We start from the raw sequence: 27,397 nt of genomic DNA on the forward strand, positions 1-27,397 counted from the left end.
ACAGATGATTCTTTGAATAGAAATCATCTGTATTTAATGTACTATGGAAAATTGCTAAGAATTACATTTTCCCTCCTAAAAAGAGCTCATCTTTACACTTAACAAATGCCATTATTGTTTCTCCTAATCGCCCTATAAAAGTGAGCGAGCCACAGTGGGAACAAGAAGTAGACCAATGTAATCTTCAGTCGCAAACACTTTGGGTTGCCTACAAGAAGCGATTTTCTACAAATCTGCGTGACTTTTCATAAACAACTTCCATTAAAATCTTCTACTATCGGGGTCTAGCCTAGAGAGAGCAGCTGGAACGCAGACTAACTAATGGGGATTTGGATTGGTTGGCTAAATTGTATCTTTTGCATCGGAGCCAATGAACGAAATGTTTTCATCTCCGCCGCCTCTAGCTGATTGGCTGAAAGGATTCCCATTAAAAAAAAGACCTACGCAGCTTTCTAAATGGCTGCTGTGACTGTCTGTCGTAGTAGGTTGTGGGCAGGTACAGGCCGCGCTGTTTCGTAGCAGCTCGGGATGGAGGAGACCTGGACAAGTGAAAGGAGCCGAGCCAAGGTTTGAGGCCTAGCACCGTGTGATGCAAATGCAGGTGAGAGCTGCTAACATTAGAAAGCTTTTCTCCTTTGCTTAGTCGGCGTTCGGGTGAAGCGCGCGCTCAATTATGTTAGTGCGCAGGGCAGCGTGTTTGTGTTTTATTGTGAGAGCTGCACCCAGTAACACACACACACACACACTGCGCCTCGCCTGATGCTATGGTTACACGGGACAACACCCCTGTCTGTAGAGAGTCGCCTTTGCCACTTACATTTTTCAGGATGTCTCCCACCCTCCCTGAGGCGCCCCCCCATATGCAGGAGGATTTATAGCAATCCTGAACCCCCCATTTTACATAACCCCCCCACCTCCTTCCATTTTCCTCTTCGTACCCTTATTTTCCTTCTGTGCTTCTTTAATGTGCCTCCCTCTCCTTGCAGACAGCATATTGCACCCTTCCTCTTTATCATCAGTCTGTATCTATTCACTGTATTCCTTACCTATGTTCAATGGAGGCACTCCTTGGCAACACACACACCGTAGTAAATCTACAGAGTCAGGCCTGTTCAGTCCTTTTGCTCCATGTTCCTGTGTATGAGAATTTCAAGTGTGTTGTTTATATGGTGTAAAAATGGTGTGGCGCATTCTAGTTTCATACATGTCACTGGAGGATTCGCGTCACCACAGCTGGCTTTAGAATTCTTCACTGTAAACAACATCATAACGATTTATAGGCAACAAATAGTCCATTCTCTAGCTCGTTATCTGTTAATACCTAGGAGACACACGCTGCGATTCGGGAGATTAAGTCGCCAGGCGACAAATCTCCTCTTCTTCGGATGGACTAATCTCCACGAATTGTCTTCCTGCCGGCTAGAATGTAAATCGCAGGCGGGTTGGCACTCAGAGCGCCTTACGCGGAACTTCGGTGAGTTCAGAAAGCGAAGCGCTCCAAGTGCCATTCCGCCGGCGATTTGCATTCTAGCCGGCGGGGAAATTAGTCACCCCACGAAGAAGAGGAGACTAATCTCCCTGCAGCATGTCTCTGCCCTAAGGGTGGAAGCATTCGACTGTGTTTATCAGTTTCCATTGCATTTATCCTGAGTAGGAAGCTGCCTCTGTTGTAGTTGTTGTAACAGTACAGGTCCTGGCATTTTAAAGCGGAACTCCGGCTTCTAAACCAAACACAGAGGCCCACATAACACAGAAACCCCTAATATACCCATCACAGTTACCTGTTTCTTCAAAAAGTATGAATAAATACCCATTTCTATGCTGAAATCCAGTTTTTTTTTGAAATCCCAGCAGGGTAGGAGGGACTCGTGACGTTACAAATTGTAAAAACTTCTCCACAGCTTACTGACAGCATGCAGGAACTACATAACCCATAGTGCATTGTCCTGTGATGTTCTGTTCCTTATTGAAATCACATGTGCAGGGAATTGTGGGGTTTGGAGAATACAGCGGATGCTGATACAATGTAACAGTAGTCAGCCAGCTAAGCAAAGTAGACAGATCAGCAGGGGCTAGGCTTAGGGAACGTTTCCAAACCATTAAAAATCATGGAAAGTCTGGATATATTTTATTTAAATATTTATAATATTTTTGCAAAGTTGTTTGAATTAATGTTTACTTTTCAAAAAGCTTAAGTTATGTTTGTGTGGAGTTCCCCTTTAAGTACACAGAGACCCAAACAATCTCCTCAGCCCAATAAATAGTGACTGTCTGCTACAATTCTCCATCGTTTGCCTTTGAGACTTTTCCTCAAATAAACAAATTGCCCTAAAAATCTAGTTACTGTATTCTTTGGAAATCATTAGGATTATTTGGTGTGGCTGTCAGATCATTAAAGTGTCACTAACATTTAGTCACCTGTAACATCAGTGTTTCTTGTTACGATGCACCACAGTATTGGTTTTGGACAAAATTACCCCTATGCCACCCCAGGACAAAGCTGTTTACCCCTACATTACCAACACTCTGACTAGGCTTAAACTGTCTGCAGCTGAGAGCTGGTAGTATCACTCATGCTGTGCTGGAGCATTGTTTACATTTGTACTCCACCATATTAAATGATGAGATGAGTAGTTTGGCTGACCGAAACTGCACCCTTTCTACATTATTAAACAAAAACTGGGGTAAGCTAAACAAAAAAATAATTTAATGGCCTTATTTATAAGGAACGTTGACCCATTTTTGTCTATTAAAAGAGAAGGAAAGGTTAAAACTAAGTAAGCCTTATCAGAAAGGTCCATCTAAATATACCAGTAAACCCCCAAAGAAGTGCTGCTCTGAGTCCCCGTCAAAAGAAACACTGCATTTCTTTCCTTCTATTGTGTACACATGGGCTTCTGTATCAGACTTCCTGCCTTCAGCTTAAACCTCATTGCCATGGGCAAGAGCATGCTCAGTTTGCTCCTCTTTCTTCCCCCCCCTCCCTTCTCTGCTGTAATCTGAGCCCAGAGCAGGGAGAGACTCAGGCAGGAAGTGATATCACACCATGTTAATACTGTAGCTCCTATCCTAAACAAACAGAGAGTTTCTAGAGCTTTTTACTCAGGTATGGTAAAACATTCTACAGAATAAATATAGCATTCTAGCTTGTGCTATTGCAGCTAATCTATTGGCAATAAAACCTCTGTAGCTTTCCTTCTCCTTTAAAGCGGACCTGTCACCTACACATAAAAAGCTGCATAATGAAAGTCATTTGCAAATTAAATATGAAACCCCAAAAAAAATTTCATTAAAACATCCATACCTGTTATAAAGGTGTTTAAATATCTAAGCTGTCAATCAAATATTACCTGTCCCGCCTCTATGCCCGTGGCATAGAGGAGGGGCAGTCAATTACTTTCACTTTCCATTCAGCACTTCCTACATGTCACTGCTCTCCTCACATTCCCCCTTCCCTCCTCAGGCTCTATAATTGTGTAGGGCACTGCACATGGACATTAGGTCCCCCATTCTGGTGCATACACAAGATTTTGGGGTGATATACAATTTCCCTTAATAACCGTGTCCACAAAATGGCTGCTGCCTGCTTGCTGTGATTGTATAATTCCAAGACAGAAGGAAACAAAATTTAAATAATAAATACAGTGTAAGTAAAGTTTATTTTGCTCAACTAACATGATAGAAAAGAATTTGAAATTATTTCTTAAGGTGACAGGTTCCCTTTAAAGAACATGTCTGTATTATCCAGACATGTTTAAATTACATTTTCTCTGTAATAATACAACCGTACATTGTACTTGATGCTAACTAAGCTGCAGGAATCCATATTGGTTGCAAAGCAATCCTATTGGATTTATTTCACGTTTAAGAGTTAAGTCGCATTAAGGTATGATAATCCAAATTGCAGTAGGATACCTTATCTTGAAAATCTCAGATCCCGAGCATCCTAGATAACAAATCTATATCGACCTGAACAGGATTTGTGATCTATCCTGTTATATAATTCTCATAACCATAAAACACCATTTTCAGGCTGTGTAACTCCCTACAATATAGGTTTTATGCCTTAGATTGCATCACAGCTCCTTATTGGAGTTCAAATGTTTGTAGATCTGATTTCATACATTATGTTTATGCTTTATACTTTGTTTATGTTTATACTTTGCATTGATCTCTGCAGACCAGCAGCCAGTTTAGTATATCTAAGCTGATTTTTATTTTCAAGTATTGCTTTGCTGTAGTCCAGATTCAAATGCAGTTGACCTTTATATTGTTGTCCTTAATATAATGTTCCTGTTTCATTACAGATATGTTGTATGTGGTGGGGACCTGCTGTACATTTCATGGAAAGATGCCATGTCTTGGACTGAGGATGTCTACCCATGGGAGCACTTGCACGGTATGTAAAACACTCTTTATTCTTCTGTCATTTTGGAATATATCCATAATGTGAGGTGTAAGCATATGAGTGTGTTTATCTGCATAGATGCTGTAAAAAACATGTTCCAGTATCATTTTACCATGTCCCAAATGCTTTTCTGGGTCCTGAGACAATCACATTAGGGAGAAGACACTGGTCATGCTGGCAGGCCAGGCTGGCACTTCTCTTCTGCAGAAAACACACCAGCCTGGGGTACTGTTTGCTGAGAACCCAATATTCTCCCAGGTGTCTCCTGTGCCATTGTCTAGAAGGGTGTATGTACAGTACAGAAATATCTGAAGTTCTATGCTGCACATGCACTCGCCCACATCCAACTGGGGTTGTCTTGAAAACCAGAAGCCGATAGTGGCACAGAACTTAGCATGGCACTTGCATAGTAAGTTAAGTTGAAAAAAGACACGTCCATCAAGTTCAACCTTTTAAGTCTATATATAACCTGCCTAACAGCCACTTGATCCAGGGGAAGGCAAAAAAAAGCCCATTTGAAGCCTCTCCAATTTGCCTCAGAAAGGGGAAAATTCCTTCCTGACTCCAAGATGGCAATTGGACCAGTCTCTGGATCAACTTGTACTATGAGCTATCTTCCATAACCCTGTTTTCCTTCATTTGCTTAAAAACCATCCAACCCCTTCTTAAAGCTATCTAATGTATCCGACTGAACCACTGATTCTGGTAGAGCATTCCACAGCTCTCGCTTTAAAAAACCCCTTCTGAATATTTAGATGGAGCCTTCTTTCCTTTTAATTGGAATGGGTGCCCTCTTGTCAGTTGAAAGGACCTACCTTTAAATAAAGCATTAGGTTATTGTACGATCCCCTTAAATATTTATACAATAATTATCATATCCCCCTTAATTGCTTCCAACTTGGCCAGTCTTCCCTCATAGCTGAGATTTTCCATACCTTTTACCAGCTTAGTTTTCCTTCTCTGGACCCTCTCTAATCCAATAATATCCCGTTTGAGCACTGTAGACCAAAAATGTATGGTATATTAGAGATGGGGCATTACCAGCGCTCTGTACAGTGGAAGAATAACCTCCACCTCCTGCAAATCTATGCCCCTTTTAATACAGCTCAAGTCCTTGTTTGCCCTTGAAGCTGCTGACTGGCATTGCTTGCTACAGCCAGGTTTATTATCTACAAGGACTCCAAGGTCCTTTTCCATAATAGATTTTCCTAGTGCAGTCCCATTAAGGGTATAAGTGGCTTGGATATTTTTACATCCCAGGTGCATGACTTTTCATTTATCCATATTGAATCTCATCTGCCACTTAGCTGCCCAGATTGCCAGTTTGTCAAGATCATGTTGCAAGGATGCCACATCCTGGATGGAATTAATTGGGCTGGATAGTTTTGTGTCATCTGCAAACACTGATACATTACTTACAACACCCTCCCCTAAGTCATTTAAGAACAAGTAAGGGGACCAAAGGGATACTGTCATGGGAAAAGATTTTTTTTGTTCAAAATTCATCAGTTAATTCTGCACTGAAATCCGTTTCTCAAAAAAGCAAATTTTTTTTTTATATAAATTTTTAAATTTTTCATGGGGCTAGACATACTGTCAGTTTCCCAGCTGCTACCAGTCTTGGGACTTGTGCTCTGATAAACTTCAGTCACTCTTTACTGCTGTTATGCAAGTTGGAGTATCATCCCCTCTCTTCCACCCCCCCCCCCACAGCAGCCTAACAACAGAACGATGGGAAGGTAACCAGATGGCTCCCTAGCACAAGAATACAGCTACTTGGTATATTTACCAAGAGAACTGCACTCAATAGTAAAATCCAGGTCCCACTGCAACACATTTATTGTGACATTGAGTTGGATAAACAACAGCTTACCAGAAAGCAGTTCCATAGTGCAGCACTGGCTCTTTCTGAAAGCACATGACCAGGCAAAATGACCTGAGATGGCTGATTACACACTAAAAAATAGTGTATAAAAATACACTTGTTTCAGGAGTGTAATTTTATATTGTAGAGTGAATTATTTACAGTGATACAACAAACGGTAGTCCTATGTCACTTGGTAACTCACCAGATCAAGGAGGAGGCCCAGGTGCACTGCCCTGAGCCTTCAGCAATGGGAGCGGTTCAAACCAAATTCTTTGAAGACCAGGCACTCGAAAAAAGGCAATCTTCCCCCAGGCAGTAGATATAAGTACATTTATCTTGTCAATTGCAGCCTTACATGTTTCCTGTTAACAACATGAAACGTAAGGCTGAAATTGACATAATATAAAATTGTACTTATATCTATTGCCTGGTGGAAGATTGTCTTTATTTGGGTGTATGCTCTTTAAAGAATTTGGTTTGAATTATTTGCAGTGTAAACAGTGTAATTTAGAAATAAAAACAACATGCTCTGAAATGTTGACGTTAAGTTGCAGCTCCTCTTTATTAAGCTGCAGCTCCTCTTTACTCCCTGTTTAAATCGTTTCCCTAACTATCCAGGCAATAGAGGGGCAACCATACTGTATGGCCCTAAAGGTGGCCATACACGGCCGATAAAAGCTGCTGTCAGACGTTGGCAGCTTATTGGCCCATGTATGCGGCCCTCCGTCGGTCTTCCCCAATCGATATCTGGCAGGAAATTGTCCAGATATCAATTGCACAGGTTTGAAAATTCCATCGGAGAAATGACCGCATCGGCTTGTTGATGCAATCTGGGCAGCTAAGTGGCAGATGAGATTCAATGTGGATAAATGAAAAGTCATGCACCTGGGAAGTAAAAATATGCAAGCCACTTATACCCTTAATGGGACTGCACTAGGCATATCCATAATAGAAAAGGACCTTGGAGTCCTTGTAGATAATAAACCTGGCTGTAGCAAGCAATGCCAGTCAGCAGCTTCAAGGGCAAACAAGGACTTGAGCTGTATTAAAAGGGGTATAGATTTGCAGGAGGTGGGGGTTATTCTTCCACTGTACAGAGCGCTGGTAAGGCCCCATCTCTAATATACCATACATTTTTGGTCTACAGTGCTCAAACGGGATATTATTGGATTAGAGAGGGTCCAGAGAAGGAAAACTAAGCTGTATTCCTGTCAGTGTGGACATATCAGGGAGAGATGCGCTCATTTGGCTACCTCACCAAGTGAATGGATTCTTGCGAGTATGGCAATCTGTTTAGGCTGCAGGCCAGTTGGTCAGAGAGCATACCCAATCATCCTATGTATGCACACCTGTACTCCTTATGAGAGACCCGCTTACACTATAGTTTAGAGTTGTTTATCGCCCTTAAAGAGCTTTATATTGGAAGTATTTGGTAATTTTAACTTCTTTAGGCGTAATGCTGCAATAAATTTGTGGGAATGACTAACTGCATACCTGCAACCGGCGTAAATAAATGCCTTTATTTGTTTTGGGCAATGGTAGATTGTAGTGGAAACCTGTTCCATCTCCGAAACAGAACTAGAGAAAACAAGTCCCTCCATAATGGATATGGTGTGAATATGTATTAATAATGTGCATATAACAGAATACTATTTACATAGTATCCAGTATCTTTAACATGTATCTAAATGTGCTTATTTTGTATTCTTTTTAGGTCTAGAATGACTCCTGGTGCCTCGTTTGCCTCCGCCTTCAACCAAGAGTACCTGTTACATGTATAACATTTGCCATGGAAAGCAGGCAGAGTGGCCAAGAAAAAATTGCTGTGACAAAGTCCAGTTTGTCCATTTGTGACAACCATGAAAGCATCCCTAGTGATGGTGATTCAGGGAAGGTGGAAACCTCCTGTGGAGAGACTGCAGCGTGTCTTGATGTGCAAAGTGCTGGGAAGCCAAAGAAGGCTCATTTCAAATTTTTTGGTGGAAAGAAGAGCATTTGCACCCTTCCCAGCTTTTTTGGAGGAAAGCACAAAGGCCTTGGCAAGGGAAACCTTAGGAAAGGATTAAGCAAAAGTAAAACCCACGATTGTATCAGTGATGTACAGACTGCAGACAGGAAGAAATTCTTTTCAGATAGCTCCAGCATCAAGTTACATGGGTTGGAGTTGACCAGTGTAGGAACATGCCTCACTAGCTCTCATAGTGCAGACTTGAATGTAACGACTCCAGCTCAGTTTGACTTAAGCTTTCATGATGCATCTCCCCATGGCAGCACCGACTGCTTTGACAAAAAAATAAATGGAGATAAGCCTCTTTTGTTCCCTAGACCAAAGAAGGGCCTAAAGGGACTGTTCAGTAGCATCCGTCGCCACAAAAAAAACAAAATACCTGATGTGGAAAAATCGGAGCATAGTGTTCGTGCTGCACCCTGTGTTGTTCTAGAACAAGTAAATACACCAGAACCAGAGAAGATTCAAGAAGAAGGAAACAAACAAACCGAAACAGAATGTCTTCCTGCTGAAGTATCGCAGGAGCTCTCCCTGAGCACATCTGTGGGCACAGAAGAGACAGAGTCTTTAGTATGTTTGTCAGATGTTGCTCCAGTACCCTCAAGTGAACACCCTGTAGAACCTGATGACCTAAGTTCCCTTAACAAAGGCCAATCCTTAGATGCCGCGCTTGATTCCGCAGCTATTTGTTCCAGTGACGATGGGATATTTTCTGAGATTGTACATCCAGATGGCATAGAAAAAGTCCCTCTGTCTTCTGGTGACCAGATCAGCCTTATATTTGAAGATGTCTCTTCACTCAAGAGTTTTGACTCTTTAACAGGCTGTGGGGATATTATTGCTGATCAGGACATTGACGCTGTTAGTGATAATGCCATATCTATGGAGCAAACCAGGGAAACAACTAAGCGAAGCTCCTGTCTTGTTACATACCAAGGAGGAGGTGAAGAAATGGCAACCCCAGATGACATGGAGGAGGAATATCTCCAACAACTGTTGGAGGATGCCAATGAAGCCGAAGAAAGTTATGAACTAAATGATGAAAAGGAAGCAACCAAAGTACGAACAGCATTTAGTCAAGTGGAGACTGCTGCCTACCCTTTGTGTGCACAAGATCCCTTTATTGATAGAGCTATACTGAACAACACCGAGTTACTGACCCCTCAGAGTGATCAGCAAGAGTCTGCTCCAAATAGTGATGAAGGGTACTATGATTCCAACACACCTGGTCCCGAAGATGATTCCAGAGATGGCTTTAGTCATAAAGAACGTCTCCCTAGAGACAGCTATAGTGGAGATGCTCTCTATGAATTCTATGAACCCGATGACAGCCTTATGAGCCCTGCACCTGCAGGAGAGTCCCTATATGAGACGAAGACACCATGCTCTGAAATTTTTGAGCAGTTTTTTGACTTCAGTCTTACCAGTGGTAATGATTTAATTCAAGATCATGCTCTTAAGAAATGTGCGACTGAAACGGAAGAGGAACGACTGGCGGTTATTCAGAAACAACTTCTCTTTTGGGAAAGACAAAGAGAAGCTGCTTTGAAAGAAATGGGGCATGTAAACAAAATGGTTTTTCCCAAAGAAGAGCAAAATGTGGAATGTAAGAATAAAGCAGATATATCATGCCATAATAAGGACGGTCATCTTAATGACCATAGTGTTCTGCAAAATCTGAGCAAAGGGGGAGTAAACAGGGTAACTCAAAATTCACTTACTGAAAAACAGAGTTGGAATAACTCTCGGGACACTTCTTTTAGAGACTCTTACTACAAAGGAAGTTACATCCAGCAGTTAGATAACAGCCTTATGAATGATCCACGTTTTGAGTTGAATGTACCTAGCCTTGGAACTCAAGACAAAAGTAATAACAGAAAAATAAACACTGGTGTTTTTCCTAGCTCTAGGCTTAACCCTGCGCATCACAGACAGAATGTGTTTGGCTCTGCCCTAGACTGTCCTAAGGAAAATGAATGTGAGCAGGTTGTTAATTTTTCACAAACCTTTGCCGAGTTTACCAATAACACTACATTGTTCTCAAGTATTTCTGATTGTCTAGTTAGTACTGGATCTAGCAGCTCATTCCATCACGATCTAAATGCTCTACCCACCATGGTTACATTTGATGTTGTTGACGTCGAAAATGAAGGTGAATGTGAACATCAAGTTGATCTTAGCCCAGATGAGGCAGGAGTTTCATCATTTGAGACCTTTGACCATTGCTATGTACAGGAGTCTTTAGCCGACTGTGAAGAAATGTTTCAAACAGATCTCCCAAGCCCACTTCAAAGCTATAACTGGGGTGTCACCAGTCTTCCTCGGCAATTTGGCCACTACAAACTTTCTTCATCTATGCCAGCACCACTGTCCTCCAACAGACGAAGCAGGTCTCTAGACACAGAAAATTTAGAGATTGAACTCGGTGCTGTGCGTTTATCTAAAAGTGGGCTAAGATCTTATGATTTCCTTGACCCATGGGAGGATGGAAAAAACGCTTGGCGTTATGAGAATGAATGCTTCCGTGCCCATGAGACAGAATGGGGTGGCTGCAATTTCTTGGAGCAAAGTAGTCAAACACCTAGGCAGTTCAATCAGTACTCGCCCTCTGTACCTTTAAACCATGGTTACAGCAGAGCAATTGAAGGAATAATTCCAAGCAAACAGCTGCCACTCAACAGCAGACAGATGGCAAAGACAACTGATCCACCCTTGCAGTGTAACCCAAGGCAGTCCCAAGAGGTCTCCACCATGTGTGGATATCCTGCAGAACAAACTACCAAAAAACTTGCACTTGTGTTACCTCTTGAAGATAGAAGGGGGGTGGGTATCCATCAGAGCTCTTATAAATCTCATATATCGGGCAAACCAGTTGGCATTACACAGGCAATGCCTCAGCAAAACAAAAATAATGAAGATTTTATAAAACCGCCAGCAGATTACAAGGGACACTTACTGAAGAGACCAGTGGAGCAAGAGGTTTCTGCTAATGACACTTGGGCTAATACCTACACTGAATGTACTGGTAGTTAGTTCAAACCTAAAGTTTATGCCTCAGTGTTGTCATAACAGATTGGAGTCTAGCAGGAGAAGTTGCTCAAAGTAACTTTTGGTGAGGACCATTTACAATTGTTCAGCTTTGTTTAACAAAGGGCAGGCTTACTTTATTTTTCTCCATAAAACTAGGATATTGCAGTTGTCTAATTTCTACAACTGCCAGGGAACAAAATACATTTCTAGTTTGATTGTATTAAATAAGCACTCTCAGTTGCGGGAGGCAAATGTATTCTTGAATGTGACACAGATCTGAGATAACACTTTTATGTATGTGGTTTTGTCATTTGTAATGCAGAGACTTATTACATTCACTTGTGGCCAGTACCTACTGCTGTTTAATTCCAGGTGCACATTTATTTTTTTCTTCTATTATTAACCTATTGCCCTGTCTCTTGTGTGTGGTTTTTTTTTTTTTTCTTCCAAACTTGCTTGGACAAAGAATTATCTTACTGCTTGCTAGAATGTGGCGGTATAATATTCTAGAAGCCAGCATTTCTAAGTAAGAAAGCTAGCTTTCACTGCCTATAGACAGGGTAAATGTTACATGACCTTCTTTAGTCCATTCTCATTCTGTTAGTTCTAGCATGGTCCCTTACCATTTTGCACACCCTCAGCTCCAAAGACAAAAAGGTATTCATTCCATATGGATGTACATAAAGTGGAATGGAATGTATTCTATGTATACTCTGCTGAAGAAATGATAGACTGTTTTTTTCAGAAGGTGAATTGCTAACTACCATCTGTGTTGTAAGGTCTTTCATAACCATATTATAAAAATACTTAAATATTATGACTAGTTTAACTCTTAAGTTGCAGGTGGGTATGACTTTCTGCTTTTCTCCATAATGTTGTCACAATGTTCTCTGCTTGTCAGATTATAGTTATCAGCTCACACAGTATTAGTGATTCTCCTCACCTATAATAGGATGCTGTCAGTGATCATTTAAGCTGTTCCTTCACTTTTACTTGAAAAAGCTTCAGCCACATAAGCCATTACCCTTGCTCTTGTTTATGCTGGGAAACCCTTACTTTTGTTTAAAATAAGCTTGTTGATGACTCTCTTATTCATTCAAGTCATGAAATACAGTATCTAATAGAAGAAGTCTAAGGGTAAGGGCACACGGGCAGAAAAATCGACAGTGGAAACTTCGGGCCGCGAGTGCCATCCCGCTGGCGATTTTTCATTCTAGCAGTTTGGGGAGATTGTCCCCTCCCCGAAGAAGAGGAGATTAGTCACCAGGGCTACTAATCTCCCTGAATCTGCCCGTGTGCCCTTACTCTAAAGTAGGTTTTCTTGAAAAATGTTTTACCACAGTGATATGGAGGTCAAGAAAAACTCGACCCATACCAAACACTAACCCACTGCTCCTCCACCCGCACCTGACCCTAACCTGGCATGCCTCTGTCTGCGCCTACCCCGCCCTGTTATGATGTCATGGAAGGGGGCAGGGCCAAGCAGCCACAAGTCTTTAAAAGGCAGTCAGTAGAGGCTAAGCTGGCGGATGGGAGAGTGGAAGTTCAACCCGTACCGGTCCACTTGCTTTAGGCTTGTTGATATTTTAGAACAGGAATACACAAGCTATAACCTACCGCCCACACACTACCTATAATTAAATCCTGACCATTGCTTTTTGCAACTCTATGTTCCACTACACTTAGGCTAAGCCTTACCTTTGCTATAGTTGTATGTACGATGCATGTTTGAAAAATGGCAGCATAGAGTAGCAGTTATAGGCATTTCCAATGAAAAAAAAAAAAATGCTATGCAGATATAAAATACTGTTGTTTTATTCAATTAGGATGGCCATTCTTTTCCATGTGTATACTGGAATAAGGTTTTAACCAGCAAATTCTTAATCTGGAAAAAACCGCATTTTATTTAGGAGTGCATAATGATCCAATAGTGAGTAAACTGTATTAGCAATCCATAGATTTTCTGTTGTTTTTACAAATCACAGTATTTATGATTTTTATGATATTAGAAGGGCAAATTCACGTGCTGACATTTTCTATGCATTGGAGCATTCCTGAATTTGTCTTTCAATCAATTTCTTGGTACTTAAAATTAATTTGAAAGCTAACGGCAGAAAAGGGAATTCTCCCCTGGGAACAAGCAGAAACCAAAGAAGTAGGTATTGACACAATGCATTTAGCCACCCAACTGAGATACATTCATGAGGAAGAATTAGCCTGGAGCTTTACAAGCTGTCCCTTTATTAGTTAGTAGAACAGACTCTATTGTTAGTGAAGATGAGATGTCATAGTGACCATTGCACATTACATGTTGATTTTTTGCTTTTATTTTTTTGCAAACAAGTCCTGGTCCTTTATGATCACTTTTTACAAGACCCAGAATTCAGCCAAGGGCCTACTGATTAATTAAAAATTTAAAAGCCGACTTTTCATGCCAACAATTCTGTGGCAGTAACCAGAACAGGCAAATTATTCTATACACTACAAAGGAATTCCTTATTTCATGCAAATCTTGGTGTATTTTTTTTTGTGTTGGACAACAGTGCTTTATTGTATGTGCCACACGTCACTAGTATGTTTCACATTTCGATGGGAACCTACCTAGTATTTTATTTTATATATCTATATTTTTTTTTATGAAGAACTCCGCTGTAGATATGGAATTGTAATTTATTACTGGCTATTTTTAAATAAAGGCAGAAAACGTAATCCTGTTTTTTGTTTCCATGTGGAAGGACAATAAACTCACCTTTGCTACCAATGAAATCGTATGTAGTCGTTCTTATTGATTAATGTATTGATATTGCTAAAGTATTTCATACGCCAGCCTGGCACCTGCACTGAGTCACTGGAGCGTTGCAGCAGCACTGCACAACTTAGCTGATAAATAGGGCTCAGTAATGCTATACCACTCACTGTGTTTTGTTTTATTGTTTTTCATTTGCAGTACAGGCATGGACCCTGTTATCAAGAATACTGGGGTTTTTCAGGATAACAGATCTTTCCTTAATTGGGATTTTCATACCTTAAGTCTACTAGAAAATCATGTAAACATTAAATAAACCCAATTGACTTATTTTACTTACAATAAGGATTAATATTATCTTTGTTTGGATTAAGTACAAGATACTGTTTTTGTATTACAGAGAAAAAGGAAAAATTTGGAATATTTGCATAAAATGGAGTCTATGGGTTATGGCCATCCTGTAATTCGGAGCTTCCTGAATAAGGGTTTCCAAATAACTGATCCTATACTTGTACAAATATTCACCCCCTCACCTTGAGACTAGAGATGCATCGAATTCGGGATTCGGCCGAAATCCTTCTGCCCGGCTGAACCGAATCCTTATTTGCATGTGTAAATTAGGGTCGGGAGGGAAATTGTGTGACTTTGTCACAAAACAAGGAGGTAAGAAATATTTTTCCCTAATTTGCATATGCAAATTAGGAGTTCGTATTCGGCTGAATCCCAAATAAGTTTATATTTGAGACGAGTCTATTTCTGTTTATCAAAAAAAATTAGGTAAATAGACACTGTATATGGTAATAGCCTGCAGCTAACTACCATATACTCTACAGCCCCATGGTCTTCCTGATGTACCTCCAGTGTGGCTTCCCTGCACAATGGACTGCACATTTTATACCCTGCACTAGGTCATCCTCATTGGTAGATGCCATCTTGCATAGCGTGCATGTGCATAATAAACGAGTACCTGGCCGGTATTTAACTTAACTTTTCTCCGCCTTCTGGCCCTTGCGCAACATGGCTCCACCCCCTTTTATATCTCGGCCCACCCTTTTTGTTCCCGCCCCACCACTGGCCAGTAGAAATTTTATGAAAAGGAGGCAACCTTACTCATAAGCTGGTGTCATGTGCATAATGAGTGAGATGTGCATGCATGTGCCTCAACATGGCAACTGGTCCCTCCTGGTGTGGGTGGCCTAGCACAGGCAAATTTTATTTGGGAAAAAAATTGTTATATGGAGTTCAGGCTCTATTAGCGATGTAAAGAAAAAAAGGGGGGGGGTGACCAGAGCCCTTTAAACAACACTATACTGTATATGCCCTTCTAAAGTTTGATTACTGTTAGGGTTTCACAGAATTAAACCAGTTGCAGTCAGTCGGCGCAATCAGGTTAGGAGCGAGGAAGCGGAGTCTCGTTGTGAATGAGAGCGGCAGCAGGAGACGATACTGGAGACGCGCAAGAGGAGCTGTGAACAATGCTGGCGGGTAAGCCGAGCACAGGAGATTAAAACTAAGACAGAGTCAGGGACTGGCCAGGTTCTGGAACCAGGAGCACAATACCGAGAGTCAGAACCCGAGGGGTAACAGGAAGCGAATCCGGAAAAGGCTGAGTCAAATTCAGAACAAGAAACGTTATAGAATACAAATTGGCAAATCTCACTAGTAACAACCTGTGCTTGCTAAGTTACTAGTAACAACCTGTACTTGTAACTGACCACGTGCATATAGGCTATAATTGAGAATCCTGCACGGAACCAATTTGTTAAATCTGATCCGCAACCTGCATACTTATCCGCTTGGACCTGCTACCAGACCCGCAAGTAACTTATCCGCGACCCGCTGACCATCAAGAAACGGGAAGTGCTGTCGTAAACCAGAGATGACCTCATTAGAAGTTGGAGTGATCAGAAAAAAAAGAGTAAAACAGGAAGTGCTATCATTGTAAACCAGAGGTGACCTCATTAGAAGTTGTCGTGATCAGAAAAAAGGAGCACAATACCGAGCGTCAGATGCCGAAGGGGTAACAGGAAGCGAGTCCGGAAAAAGCGGAGTCAAATTCAGAATAAGAAACGTTATAGAATACAAATTAGCAAATCTCACTAGTAGCAACCTGTGCTTTCTAAGTTACTAATTGTACTTGTAACTGACCCATGTGCGTATAGGCTATAAGTTAGAGTCCTGCGCGGAAACAATTTGTTAAACCCAACACGCAACCTGCATACTTATCCGCTTGGACCCGCTACCCGACCCGCAAGTACCTTATCCGCGACCCACTGACCATCAAGAAACAGGAAGTGCTGTCATTGTAAACCGGAGCTGACACCATTAGAAGTTGGCGTGATCAGAAAAAAAGGATTAAAACAGGAAATGCTGTCATTGTAAACCAGAAGAGACATCATTGGAAGTAGGCGTGATCAGAAAAAAGGTTTTTGCGGATAAACCATGGGTACCAGACCCGCTGCAGGACTCTACTATAAGTAGCCTTCCACTGCTGCTGATTGGTCAATGGTCAGTCTCCCTTAATTCCTACTTCTCTGGACAGAATTCCTAACAATTACACAGTTTTGTATACTACCACTCTGAGCCAAACTCAATTTAATTTTAATTACACATTACATACAAGTCTATCACAGCATGCAGTGTTCCCTTCCAACAGTACTATCAGATCTTTACACAGTTTAAACATTACATTTTAACTTTGGTTCCATAGTTTTTAGACATCTGTATATACAAATATCGGATTCCTTATCCAGAAACCCGTTATCCAGAAAGCTCCAAATTACGGGAAGTCTGCCTTAAGTCCATTTTAGGAAAATCTATTTTTTTCTTTTTAATGATTTTCTTTTCCTCTGTAATAATAGAACAGTAGCTTGTACTTGATTTAACTAAGCTGTCTGTATCCATAGTGGGTTTATTTAATGTTTAAATAATTTTATGGTAAGGTATGGTATGGAGATTCAAATATTAGAACGTTTCTTTATTTGGAAAACCCAAGATCCCAAGCATTACAAATAATAGATCCTAAAACTCAATGATGTAATCTGGCCACATCCAACCACACCTCCCGTGTACCTCCCAGACCTCAGGTATTTGGTGATCAATAATAATGATTATACACGTGGGCAATTTTTCACTGTGCAGGAAAGAAGGAATTAGACTGCATTTGACTGAATAAGAATGGGACTATGGTTCCATGAGTACAGGTCCATTAAAACAAGTATTGAGTCCCCTAGCTTCTGCTTTCCAGGGACTTGGTATCCACAAAAGGTCTCCAACACTTGTACAGGTATTGGATCTGTTATCCAGATTGCTCAGGACCTGGTGTTTTCCAGATAAGGGATCTTTCTGTAATTTGCGTCAGCATACCGTAAATCGGCTAAAAATCATTTAAACATTTAATAAAATAGGATTGTTTTTCCACCAATATGGATCCATGTACAAGTACAAGCTGCTGTTTTAGTATGACAGGTATGGCATACATTATCCAGAAACCCATTATCTAGAAAGCTCCGAATTACGGGAAGAATCCATTATATGAAAATAATTCTAATTTTCAAGTTTTATTTCCTTTTTCCATGTAATAAAAAAAACAGCCCCTTGTACTTGGAGGTTACTAAGATATAATGAATCTTTATTATTCCTCTTTAGTTTATTTAGTGTTTAAATTATTTTTAGCTGACTTGAAATTCCAAAATATGGAAAGACCTCTTATCTGGAATATCCAAGATCCCGAGCATTCTGCATACCAGGTTCCTGTACCTGTACAGAAAAAAAAAGGAAATCATTGATTTGCTTTAAAAACGAGTCTATGCAGAGCTTTCTGGATAATGGGCCTCCCTCTGGGTAATGGATCCTATACCTGTACAATATGAGTCTGTAGACAATTGCAAATAATAAGAAGTATTTTTAATGAGTCACTCTAATGTTACTCTATCCCCCCGGGTTTTGGGGGTGTTGGCTGAGGAAGGAGTACCTGTCCCTCTTTTTGCAGATGCTGCACTTCTGATAGTGATCAAACCGCTCCAGATTGGCTACGCAACTGGCAACTATCTTACCCAACACTTAATGAATGCTGGCATTTATTATCCTCGCAGTATTTAAAGGTAAACCATGATTAAAGTATGATAGATATTTCTTTGTGATTTCTATAAAACTGTATTTTGCAACAGTTCTGTAATAGGCCAGAGGAACTTTTGAATGAAATAAAGAACATGGCAGCCTCCGTATATACCATATGCCTTTCATCCTATCTTAATGATGTTTTAGAACGGATAAAGAGGAAGGGTGTCTTTGTGCCCCTTGTTATTACCAAGCTGTTTACTTGTCGGATGAATCAGGATGGCTAATTAAATGTAAGCCAGCACCTGCTACAGACCCAAAATATGAATACACCATTGCTAATAAGGAGCCTGGAGCCCCTTGGGGTGTAAGCAGCCCTCGCCCACTCTCTGTTCCCTAACTGCTTGTGTCAGATTAGATGTAATTCAATTTGGGAAAAACCAGAAGGAACACTGGGATAAAGGAAAGAGGTTAAAGATCAAGCCAACCTGCCAAAGATTAATTGAAGCGGTTAATCAAACAAAAGGACGAGGGTGGGGGAAGATGATTTATTCATTCAGAAAGCAAATGTAAGTGACGTGTCTGGTGCAGTTCTACTAATATGGATGATTGGGGTCACTATGGACGTAGTACCTATTGACACCAGAATGAAGACATGACAGTTAATAATGGTATCAAGCAAATTGAGTTGGGGGATAGCTGTTGCCTTTGTTTTGCTGGAATACTCTTTGGAAAAACGGGGGGACTCATAGCTTCCATCAAACTCAAGCCAGATTTCACAGCTTGGTGATGCCAAGGAGAAAAGATCTATATTCTATACAGTAGTGAGATGAATTTATCCATTGGTTGTACTATAAGCTACCAGAGTGTGCAGTCAGTCCTTGTCCAGTCCTGTTTCCTGGCAGCCTATACAATTAGCATAGATTGAGTGAAGCAAATGTTCTGCATTTCAATCCAGTGCACACATTGTGATTGTGTATTGGTGTGGGCCCCTGCAGTTACCTTTCACACGTCCGAGACCTCCATCATCTGTCTGCTGTCTAGTGTGCCACCCAAACCAGCATCTTGAATTGTAGGAAAAAAACAAAATATGCAGCGATGTAAACAGAGATTAAGCATCATTCACATAAATCCCTGCACCAGTGAAGCTTACAATCTAAAGTCTATATCACATTCACTTCTAGTAGGGACAATTTTATCAGCAGCTACTTGACCTGCTTTCAAGTTTTTTGGAGTGTAGGAACAAACTGTAGTAAACCCACGCAGACACAGGGATAACAGTATTATTCATATTCTTCGGTGTATATATATAAATTGACAACATATTCTACAATTCTGTATAAATATGGGATCCTATATCTGAAAACCCATTATCATGGGAGCTCAGAAACCTCTATTTTACATCCCCTGATTTTAAGTTTTACTAATTTTACTTCAGTTTTTTGTGGTCCCAGCTATAAATTGTGCATAATATATTTCCATGATTTTACATTTTCCCCTGGAAAAAAAAGTAAAATGCAGATTCTACTGTAATTCTAATTTTTAAAAATGATTTCATGATGGTAACTAAGCTGCATGAATCCATATTGGTGTCAAAACAATCCTTTTGGGTTTATTGAATGTTTACATTATTTTTAGCTAGCAGACTTAAGGTTCCAAATGGAAAGACCCCTAATCCGGAAAACCCCAGGTCCCAATCATTCCAGATAATAGAGGTAAATCAGGCCCTGCCCAAAAGAGATTACCATCTAAAAACTGCCCTGGCTGGATTCAAACACAGGACCCCAGCACTGCAAAGCAGCATTGCTCCAACGCACTGCCCCAATATTATCTATTTGCCAGAGGGTGTACCTTAAATCCACTTTACATGACCCCCAATTATTTAAACGTCTGAGCAAAAAAACATCACGCGAATATTACTGCAATAATCAGTCCATCTTCTCTATACAGCTAAATATAAAATGGGAAACTGATTTAATAGATCAACGGCAGCATTAGCGGTGATGGTTTAAGCTCTCAGCACAATAACTGTGTCATGTGAGTATCTCCAAACCAGTGGCTTATTGGAGTTCTAATGACTGCAGCCTGCACTCTATGTTCCTACATCCACTAAGTAACAGAGATATTTTTATGAAGCAGGGTCCTTATCAGTGAGATGCAGGCTCTAGATACAAGCCATCATTTCCAGTCCCTTATCAATGGCAAGATATGAGAGAGCTCTTAGCTCAGCTAAAAATAGCATATTAACCTATGCATTTCCAGATGGGCCACACATGCAAACAATGGAGTTTTATCATTCAAACCCCTAATGAATGGCTAGTTATAGGAAGGCTCTAGCTCCAATCAATGGCTAGATATGGAAAGGTCCCAGCTCAAATCAATTGCTAGATATGGGAAGGTCCCAGCTCAAATCCATTGCTAGATGAGGTAAGGTCCTAGCTCAAATCAATGGCTAGATATAATAATGTCCCGGCTCAAACCTGTTGCAAGATATGGGAAGGTCCCAGCTCAAATCAATTGATAGATATGGGAAGGTCCCAGGTCAAATCAATTACTAGATATGGGAAGATCCCAGGTTTAATCAATTACTAGATATGGTAAGGTCCCAGCTCAAATCTGTTGCTAAGTAAGGTAGGGCCCTGCTCAAATCCATTGCTAGGTAAGGTAAGGTCCCAGCTCAAATCAATGGCTAGATATGGTAAGGTCCCAGCTCAAATCAATTGCCAGATAAGGGAAGGTCCCAGCTCAAATCAATTACTAGATATGGAAAGGTCCCAGCTCAAATCCTTTGATAGGTAAGGTAAGGTCCCATCTCAAATCTGTTGCTAGACATGGGAAGGTCCCAGCTCAAACCAATTGATGGATATGGGAAGGTCCCAGCTCAAATCAATTACTAGATATGGGAAGGTCCCAGCTCAAATCTGTTGCTAGATATGGGAAGGTTCCAGCTCAAATCAATTGATGGATATGGGAAGGTCCCAGATCAAATCAATTAATATATATGGGAAGGTCTCAGCTAACTTCAATTGCTAGATATTGGAAGGTCTCAGCTCACATCAGTTGCTAGATATGGGGAGGTCTCAGCTCACATCAATTGCTAGATATGAGAAGGTCTCCGCTCACATCAGTTGCTAGATATGGTAATGCTCCAGCTCCAATCAGAGGGTTGATATGGATAGGTCTCAGCTCCATTCAACAGCTAGACATGGGTAGGTCTCAGTTTGATTCAATAGCTAGATATAGGAAGGTCTCATCTCGGCAGAGATCTGATTTTTAAACCATGCACAAAGATCTCTAACCAGACATTACATTTCCAGGCCCTTCTCAATAGTTAGTTCTCTTTCTGTTAGCCCCTCATACTCAGATATGACAAAATTGCAAACCACCAAGCATTGAATTTTCCACTAATGTGTTGATCAGAATTTCTGCTTTTCTGTTGGTGCACTCCTGCATTGAAACCAATTTCTATCTGCAGTCTTATCAGCACTAGCCATGGATAGGAATTATTTTTTTTGTATAATAGTTTTTATTGAACCATTTTAGTCATATAGGGAAAGGGTATAGAAGAAAGAAGGGGAGGGGAAAGTACATGCTAACGTTGTCCGGCACACAGATCTTAGTTGCAAGCAGGGACAACCCTTGCTGTATTTTATTTGCGTGATGCAATCACCCCGAAACGTTGTATCACGCAAATAAAATACAGCAAAGGTTGTCCCTGCTTGCAACTAAGATCTGTGTGCCGGTGGAATTTATTTATTCTGAAGTTTGTGGGTTTCCGAAGCCTTCTCGGCCAGGCACCGGGCAATATACGATTTGGAGAGCCAGGGTGTGCAAGCTGGTAAGTATACTTGTTTCTTCCTTTAAAAGACCTAATTTACCACACCCTTGTGCACATGTATGCACTTTACACTTCAGACAGAAAGCGTTCACCTTAGGAATCTTTTAAATTCAGTCATTTAAGTAGTTCATAACAACACCACCATGGGGTATGTAATAAAAAAATATTTTGGTAAATATATGCACATTGTGGCCAGTGGAACCAAGATTGTGTGTTTTTTCAGTTTGGGCCAATGTGCAGCGTATGTATAAAAACTTACTGAAAAAGTGTTCTTTATGCACCAACAATTATGCCAGATGCAAGGTTTTAAAAGTGCAATATGTACAATTAAAACTGCAGGGAGTGTTTCTTTTTTCACTGCAATACTGTTGCAGCCAGTCGTTTTTGTTCTTATGCTGCTTGCTACAGTGATTCCTTGAATTTTGGAATTCCTGCTAATTATCTGTGATGTATGTCCCATCTGCCCTCTGAGCTCTGCCAGGCTCCTGCCACCTGCTGTCCTAATGCTGATTAATAATGGATGGCCTGGTAGTGGATGTGGGTCAGTAACTTTGCCCCGAGCCTAGTCCCCAAAGGAATCGTTTAACCATTCAGTCTCGTACCTTGATTGAAAAATTGGTTTAAAGGGTTTTCTGAGGATCATTGTTTTCATCTGGCTGCGCTTAATGCCTTGCGGTAGGGAGCTTATGTTTCACGTATCTGCTAGAATAGTACAGTATCCTGAGGCTAAGCCATTTGGACTTTTCTCACATTTGATGCTGGCTGATAATTTTATGTACTAGACTACCGAGCAGTTTTAGTGTTCTGCTGTCTTTCCTTCAAAAAAATGGGAGAAACAGATCAGTTTAGCCAGACACAGACTTGTGGGAAGGCCTTGTCTCGGGCTGCAAGCTGCTGCTTTACTGTGGCGTGTGTGTGTCTCTAGTACAGGGGTCCCCAACCTTCTTTTACTTGTCAGCCATATTCAAATGTAAAAAGAGTTGGGGAGCAACAGAAGCATTAAAAAAAGTCCCCAGGGTGCTAAATAAGGGCTGCGATTGGCTATTTGGTAGTCTCTATGTGGACTGGTAGCTCTGTTTAGAAGTATACACATGGTTTTTATGCAACTAAACTTGCCTCCAAGCCAGGAATTCAAAAATAATCACTTGCTTTGAGGCCACTGGGAGCAACATCCAAAGGGGTTGGTGAGCAACATGTTATTCACAAGCCACTGGTAGGGGATCACTGCTTTAGTATTAGTAAAAACTGAGCCTCCTGGGGATGCAGGATCTTGAAAATGCTGAGCTTGACAATTTTATTTAGCATTTAATTTGGCTTAGTGGTTGTCATTTTTCAGCACACTACCTTGCTGTTCTACTAGTCAACTGGCTTTTGATATGTCAGTATGAAGAAGTTTCAACCTAAATAAAAGGAACACTAGTATGTGGCTACCCATGTGTAGTTGCATGCTGTCTCTTTAGTCATATAGCAGGTAAGATTGCATCTTGCCCAACCTTGCCCCTATAATACAAATATTACAAATTTATCAGGAATGCATTTTGGCCCGCATCTCCCACCCACAAAGAATAGTTTTTATATCGGACCCCTAAGCAAACGCAATATTAAGCCCTAAAAGTTTGGTTAGTTGACCTGTTTTATCAAGATATACTGAAATTGCTCATTAATTAGGTGCATACTGTGTCATCTACATATGTGAAATTAAACTGTATTCCAGCAACGAGGCTAACAACTCCAACTGGTTTGAAATCTCCTGCTTGCCAACAGAGCAGCTGTCTTGTATTCAATACTATGGACAAGGAGCAGTTGGGAGAGAGGGGTGCAAGAGGGGAGAGCAGGGCAGGGGGTGTGAGTGGTAAAGTCAGGCAGATGCAGCAGTAAAGTCAGCAGTAAAGAAAGAAAGAAAAAAATAATTCTTAAATGTTTATTTTGTCTGATGAGGAGTTTTGTTTGCCAGGTTTGGAGGAATTATTGAAACTTAATGGTATTTTTGTAACTGTACCACTGTGGGCTCATTTACCAACACTGTGCAAAGTGCAACATTTGCACCAAAATCACCATAATACATCATTTTCCCAGAATTCCAGTGTAATGGATGCTCATTCACTGTATCATTCAATACAACCTGCAATCAATGCACAAAACTACTTGTCATTTATGACAAACCACTTGCACGGTGCACCACTAAGTTTTATTACTGCCTTTGTGTCCAGATGGTGTCACTTCCAGCACATGGCATAAATAATGGCTTTAATTGCGTCCAAACAGTTGCAGCTATGAACGCAAGCCACTAAAGGAAACTTTCGAATTATCTCTTGAGTTCAGGTTAGGTTATTCCAGGGCTCTATTGCCTTCATTAGAAAAAACTTAAAGGGATCCTGTCATCGGAAAACATGTTTTTTTCAAAACACATCAGTTAATAGTGCTACTCCAGCAGAATTCTGCACTGAAATCCATTTCTCAAACGAGCAAACAGATTTTTTTTACATTCAATTTTGAAATCTGACATGGGGCTAGACATTTTGTCAATTTCCCAGCTGCCCCTGGTCATGTGATTTGTGCCTGCACTTAAAGAGAGAAATGCTTTCTGGCAGGCTGCTGTTTTTCCTTCTCAATGTAACTGAATGTATCTCAGTGGGACATGGGATTTTACTATTAAGTGCTGTTCTTAGATCTACCAGGCAGCTGTTATCTTGTGTTAGGGATCTGTTATCTGCTTACCTTCCCATTGTTTCTTTGTTTGGCTGCTGGGGGGGAAAAGGGTGGGGGGCGGTGATATCACTCCAACTTGCAGTACAGCAGTAAAGGGTGATTGAAGTTTATCAGAGCACAAGTCACATGACTTGGGACAGGTGGGAAATTGACAATATGTCTAGCCCCATGTCATATTTCAAAATTGAATATAAAAAAATCTGTTTGCTCTTTTGAGAAATGGATTTCAGTGCAGAATTTTGCTGGAGCAGCACTATTAACTGATTCATTTTGAAAAATGTTTTTTTCCCCATGACAGTATCCCTTTAATGACCCATCCAGTGGTAGCACCCTTGGGTGGCCAGATTTTACAAGATATATGGAGGAAACCGCATAGAAACAGAGAATACTCCCTACTGAGGGCTCACACAGGTGTACTGGCTATTAAAAAAACACACTTTATTGTGACATCATTTGAAAAAGACCAAAACTATAAAAAAGACATGCAAAGATGGTCAGTGGAATGGTCTCACTCATTTTATCTCTTATATCTAATGCACCTGAGTACAAGGATAATCAATCCCTACACAATAGATACATAGGCAAACATATGTTTATCTATTATATAAATAACAAATATAAAAAGCATGTATTAATATTATATATTTGCATCCATGCCTACTGTTGCCCGCAATTTATCAGAGCAAGCAGACTAAGCCGTTGCTTTGGTGCTCAGCACAGTTGCTAAGGAGCATGTGGAGGTACCTTAATAGCATTTATTTGCACTCAATTCTGTATTCATATTGATTGTTTGCACTTGCATTTTATATCAGCCCAGTGGGGTTCTTTTTCTCTTCAAATAAACCTCCTATATCAGTGCTGTTTTACCATTCCCCAAAATACAGGTATGGGATCAGTTATCTGGAAATCCGTAATCCAGAAAGCTCAGAATTACAGGAAGGCTATCTCCCATAGACTCCATTTTAATCAAATAATTTAATTTTTTTAAAAAAATGATTTCCTTTTTCTCTGTAATAATAAAACAGTAGCTTGTACTTTAACCAAGATATAATTAGTCCTTATTAGAGGCAAAACCGTCCTATTGGGTTTAATTAATGTTTAAATGACGGAGATCCAAATTATGGAAAGACACCTTCTCCTGACAAATCCCGGGTCCCAAGCAGTCTGCATAACAGGTCCCATTCCTGTATTATCAACATTAAATGAGCCAGGAGCTGGATTTTAAAAACATTGGAGCTGGGTTTTTTAAGAGGTCCCAAATGTTCTGAACTACAGCATCCAGCAACTACTATGACTTAAAGCATGATGGAAGTAATAGTCCAGCAGCCATAGAGAAATGAACCATTTCCATGTCCTCCTGAGCCATTAGACCAACTGATGCAAGAAGATCCTTCAATAAGCATCCTGCCATTATCCATTTAAAAGTATCTTTGTGCCAATGCCATAGATTCTATATATCTGATTTGACTTTTGGCTTGTGCTGGCACTGATAGGGCTAAAAAAAATGCTGAATCTCTACCTGAAGTCTGACTGCAGTGTTAATATTGGCAAGTAGTATTGGCAAATTGCACAGTAACATTGCCTAACAGTGAGATGAGAGACAGGGAGCTGGTAAGGGTGATGATCATTGGAGAATTCTCTTGCATCTGTAATTAAGTTTCCAATGTCTATTTTGTAGGGCTGGGGGTGTGATATGTAGCTCTCCATGGCCAGCAGCCCACTTAATGCAGAAGGATCCTCCAGTGAGAGTCTTGAAAACCTTAAACATATTTCTGGTGGTATAGAACAGCCAAATAAAACAGCATTATAACTATCAATCTTACCACATTACATAAGAGCACGCATACTGATACAGGTATGGGATTCACGATCTGTAATCCCGTTAACCAGAAAGCTCCGAATTACGGAAAGGCTGTCTCCCCTAGGATCCATTTAAATGAAATAATTACATTTTTAAAAATGATTTCCTTTGTGTCTGTAATAATAAAACAGTACCTCGTACTTGATCCCAACAAAGACATGATTAATTCTTATTGGAATCAAAACCAGCCTATTGGGTTTAATTAATATTTAATTTAGTAGATCTTAGGGATGGAGATCAAAATTACAGAAAGGCCTCTTATCCAGAAAACTCCAGGTTCCAAACATTCTGGAAAACAGGTCCCATACCTGTAAATTTTTGCTAGGATTTTGACTGGATACTTTTGTTGAATATGAAAGTAAGTGACTTGGTAAGATGCTTATATTGGAGAGTTTTTTTAATTATTTGACGTTCTATCCAGGGGCGTAACTACAGAAGAAGCAGATGCTGCAGCTATAGGGGGCCCCACAGGCCCGGACTGGCAATCTGTGGGTTCTGTCCAGAGGGGCTGCTATAAGGTCTCATAGAAAGTCAGTAGGCCTCTATATCGGCTGATTGGGCCTCCGTGTACCCAGGGGCGTAACTATAGAGGAAGCAGACCCTGTGGGGGGGCCCAGGAGGTATAGGGGAGGTATAGGGGCCCCATGAGGCCCTATTTCATGTACAATTTCAATAAATATTGGAGAAACAAGTCAACCTCTAAACATTTTGGGGGCCTGAAAAATAATTTGCTGTGGGGCCCAGTAATATCTAGTTACGCCACTGCGTGTACCTGAAATGCCAGGGCCTATTTTAATTCTCAGTCCAGACCCAGTAACAACTGGTTACGCCACTGGTTCTCTCTCTCTCTCTCTCTCACAAAAAGATATGA

At 40.7% G+C, this 27,397-nt stretch overlaps 1 protein-coding gene across 1 annotated transcript; it reads left to right on the forward strand.

Moving 5' to 3' along the window:
* Nucleotides 1-421: 421 nt before the first annotated feature.
* On the forward strand, nucleotides 422-14,074 carry LOC108698370 (APC membrane recruitment protein 1). The gene is made up of 3 exons (XM_018229798.2): nucleotides 422-601; nucleotides 4,308-4,399; nucleotides 7,990-14,074. The coding sequence occupies exon 3, from the start codon at nucleotides 8,065-8,067 to the stop codon at nucleotides 11,314-11,316; it is 3,252 nt and encodes a 1,083-aa protein (XP_018085287.1). The 5' UTR covers nucleotides 422-601; nucleotides 4,308-4,399; nucleotides 7,990-8,064; the 3' UTR covers nucleotides 11,317-14,074.
* The last annotated feature ends 13,323 nt before the right edge of the window (nucleotides 14,075-27,397 follow it).

The sequence above is a fragment of the Xenopus laevis genome, chromosome 8L (genome assembly GCF_017654675.1).
Source record: "Xenopus laevis strain J_2021 chromosome 8L, Xenopus_laevis_v10.1, whole genome shotgun sequence".
NCBI lineage: Eukaryota > Metazoa > Chordata > Amphibia > Anura > Pipidae > Xenopus > Xenopus laevis.

Coding starts and splice junctions, on each gene's coding strand:
- LOC108698370 (XM_018229798.2), top strand. CDS start 8,065: ATGGAAAGCAGGCAGAGTGGCCAAGAAAAAATTGCTGTGACAAAGTCC.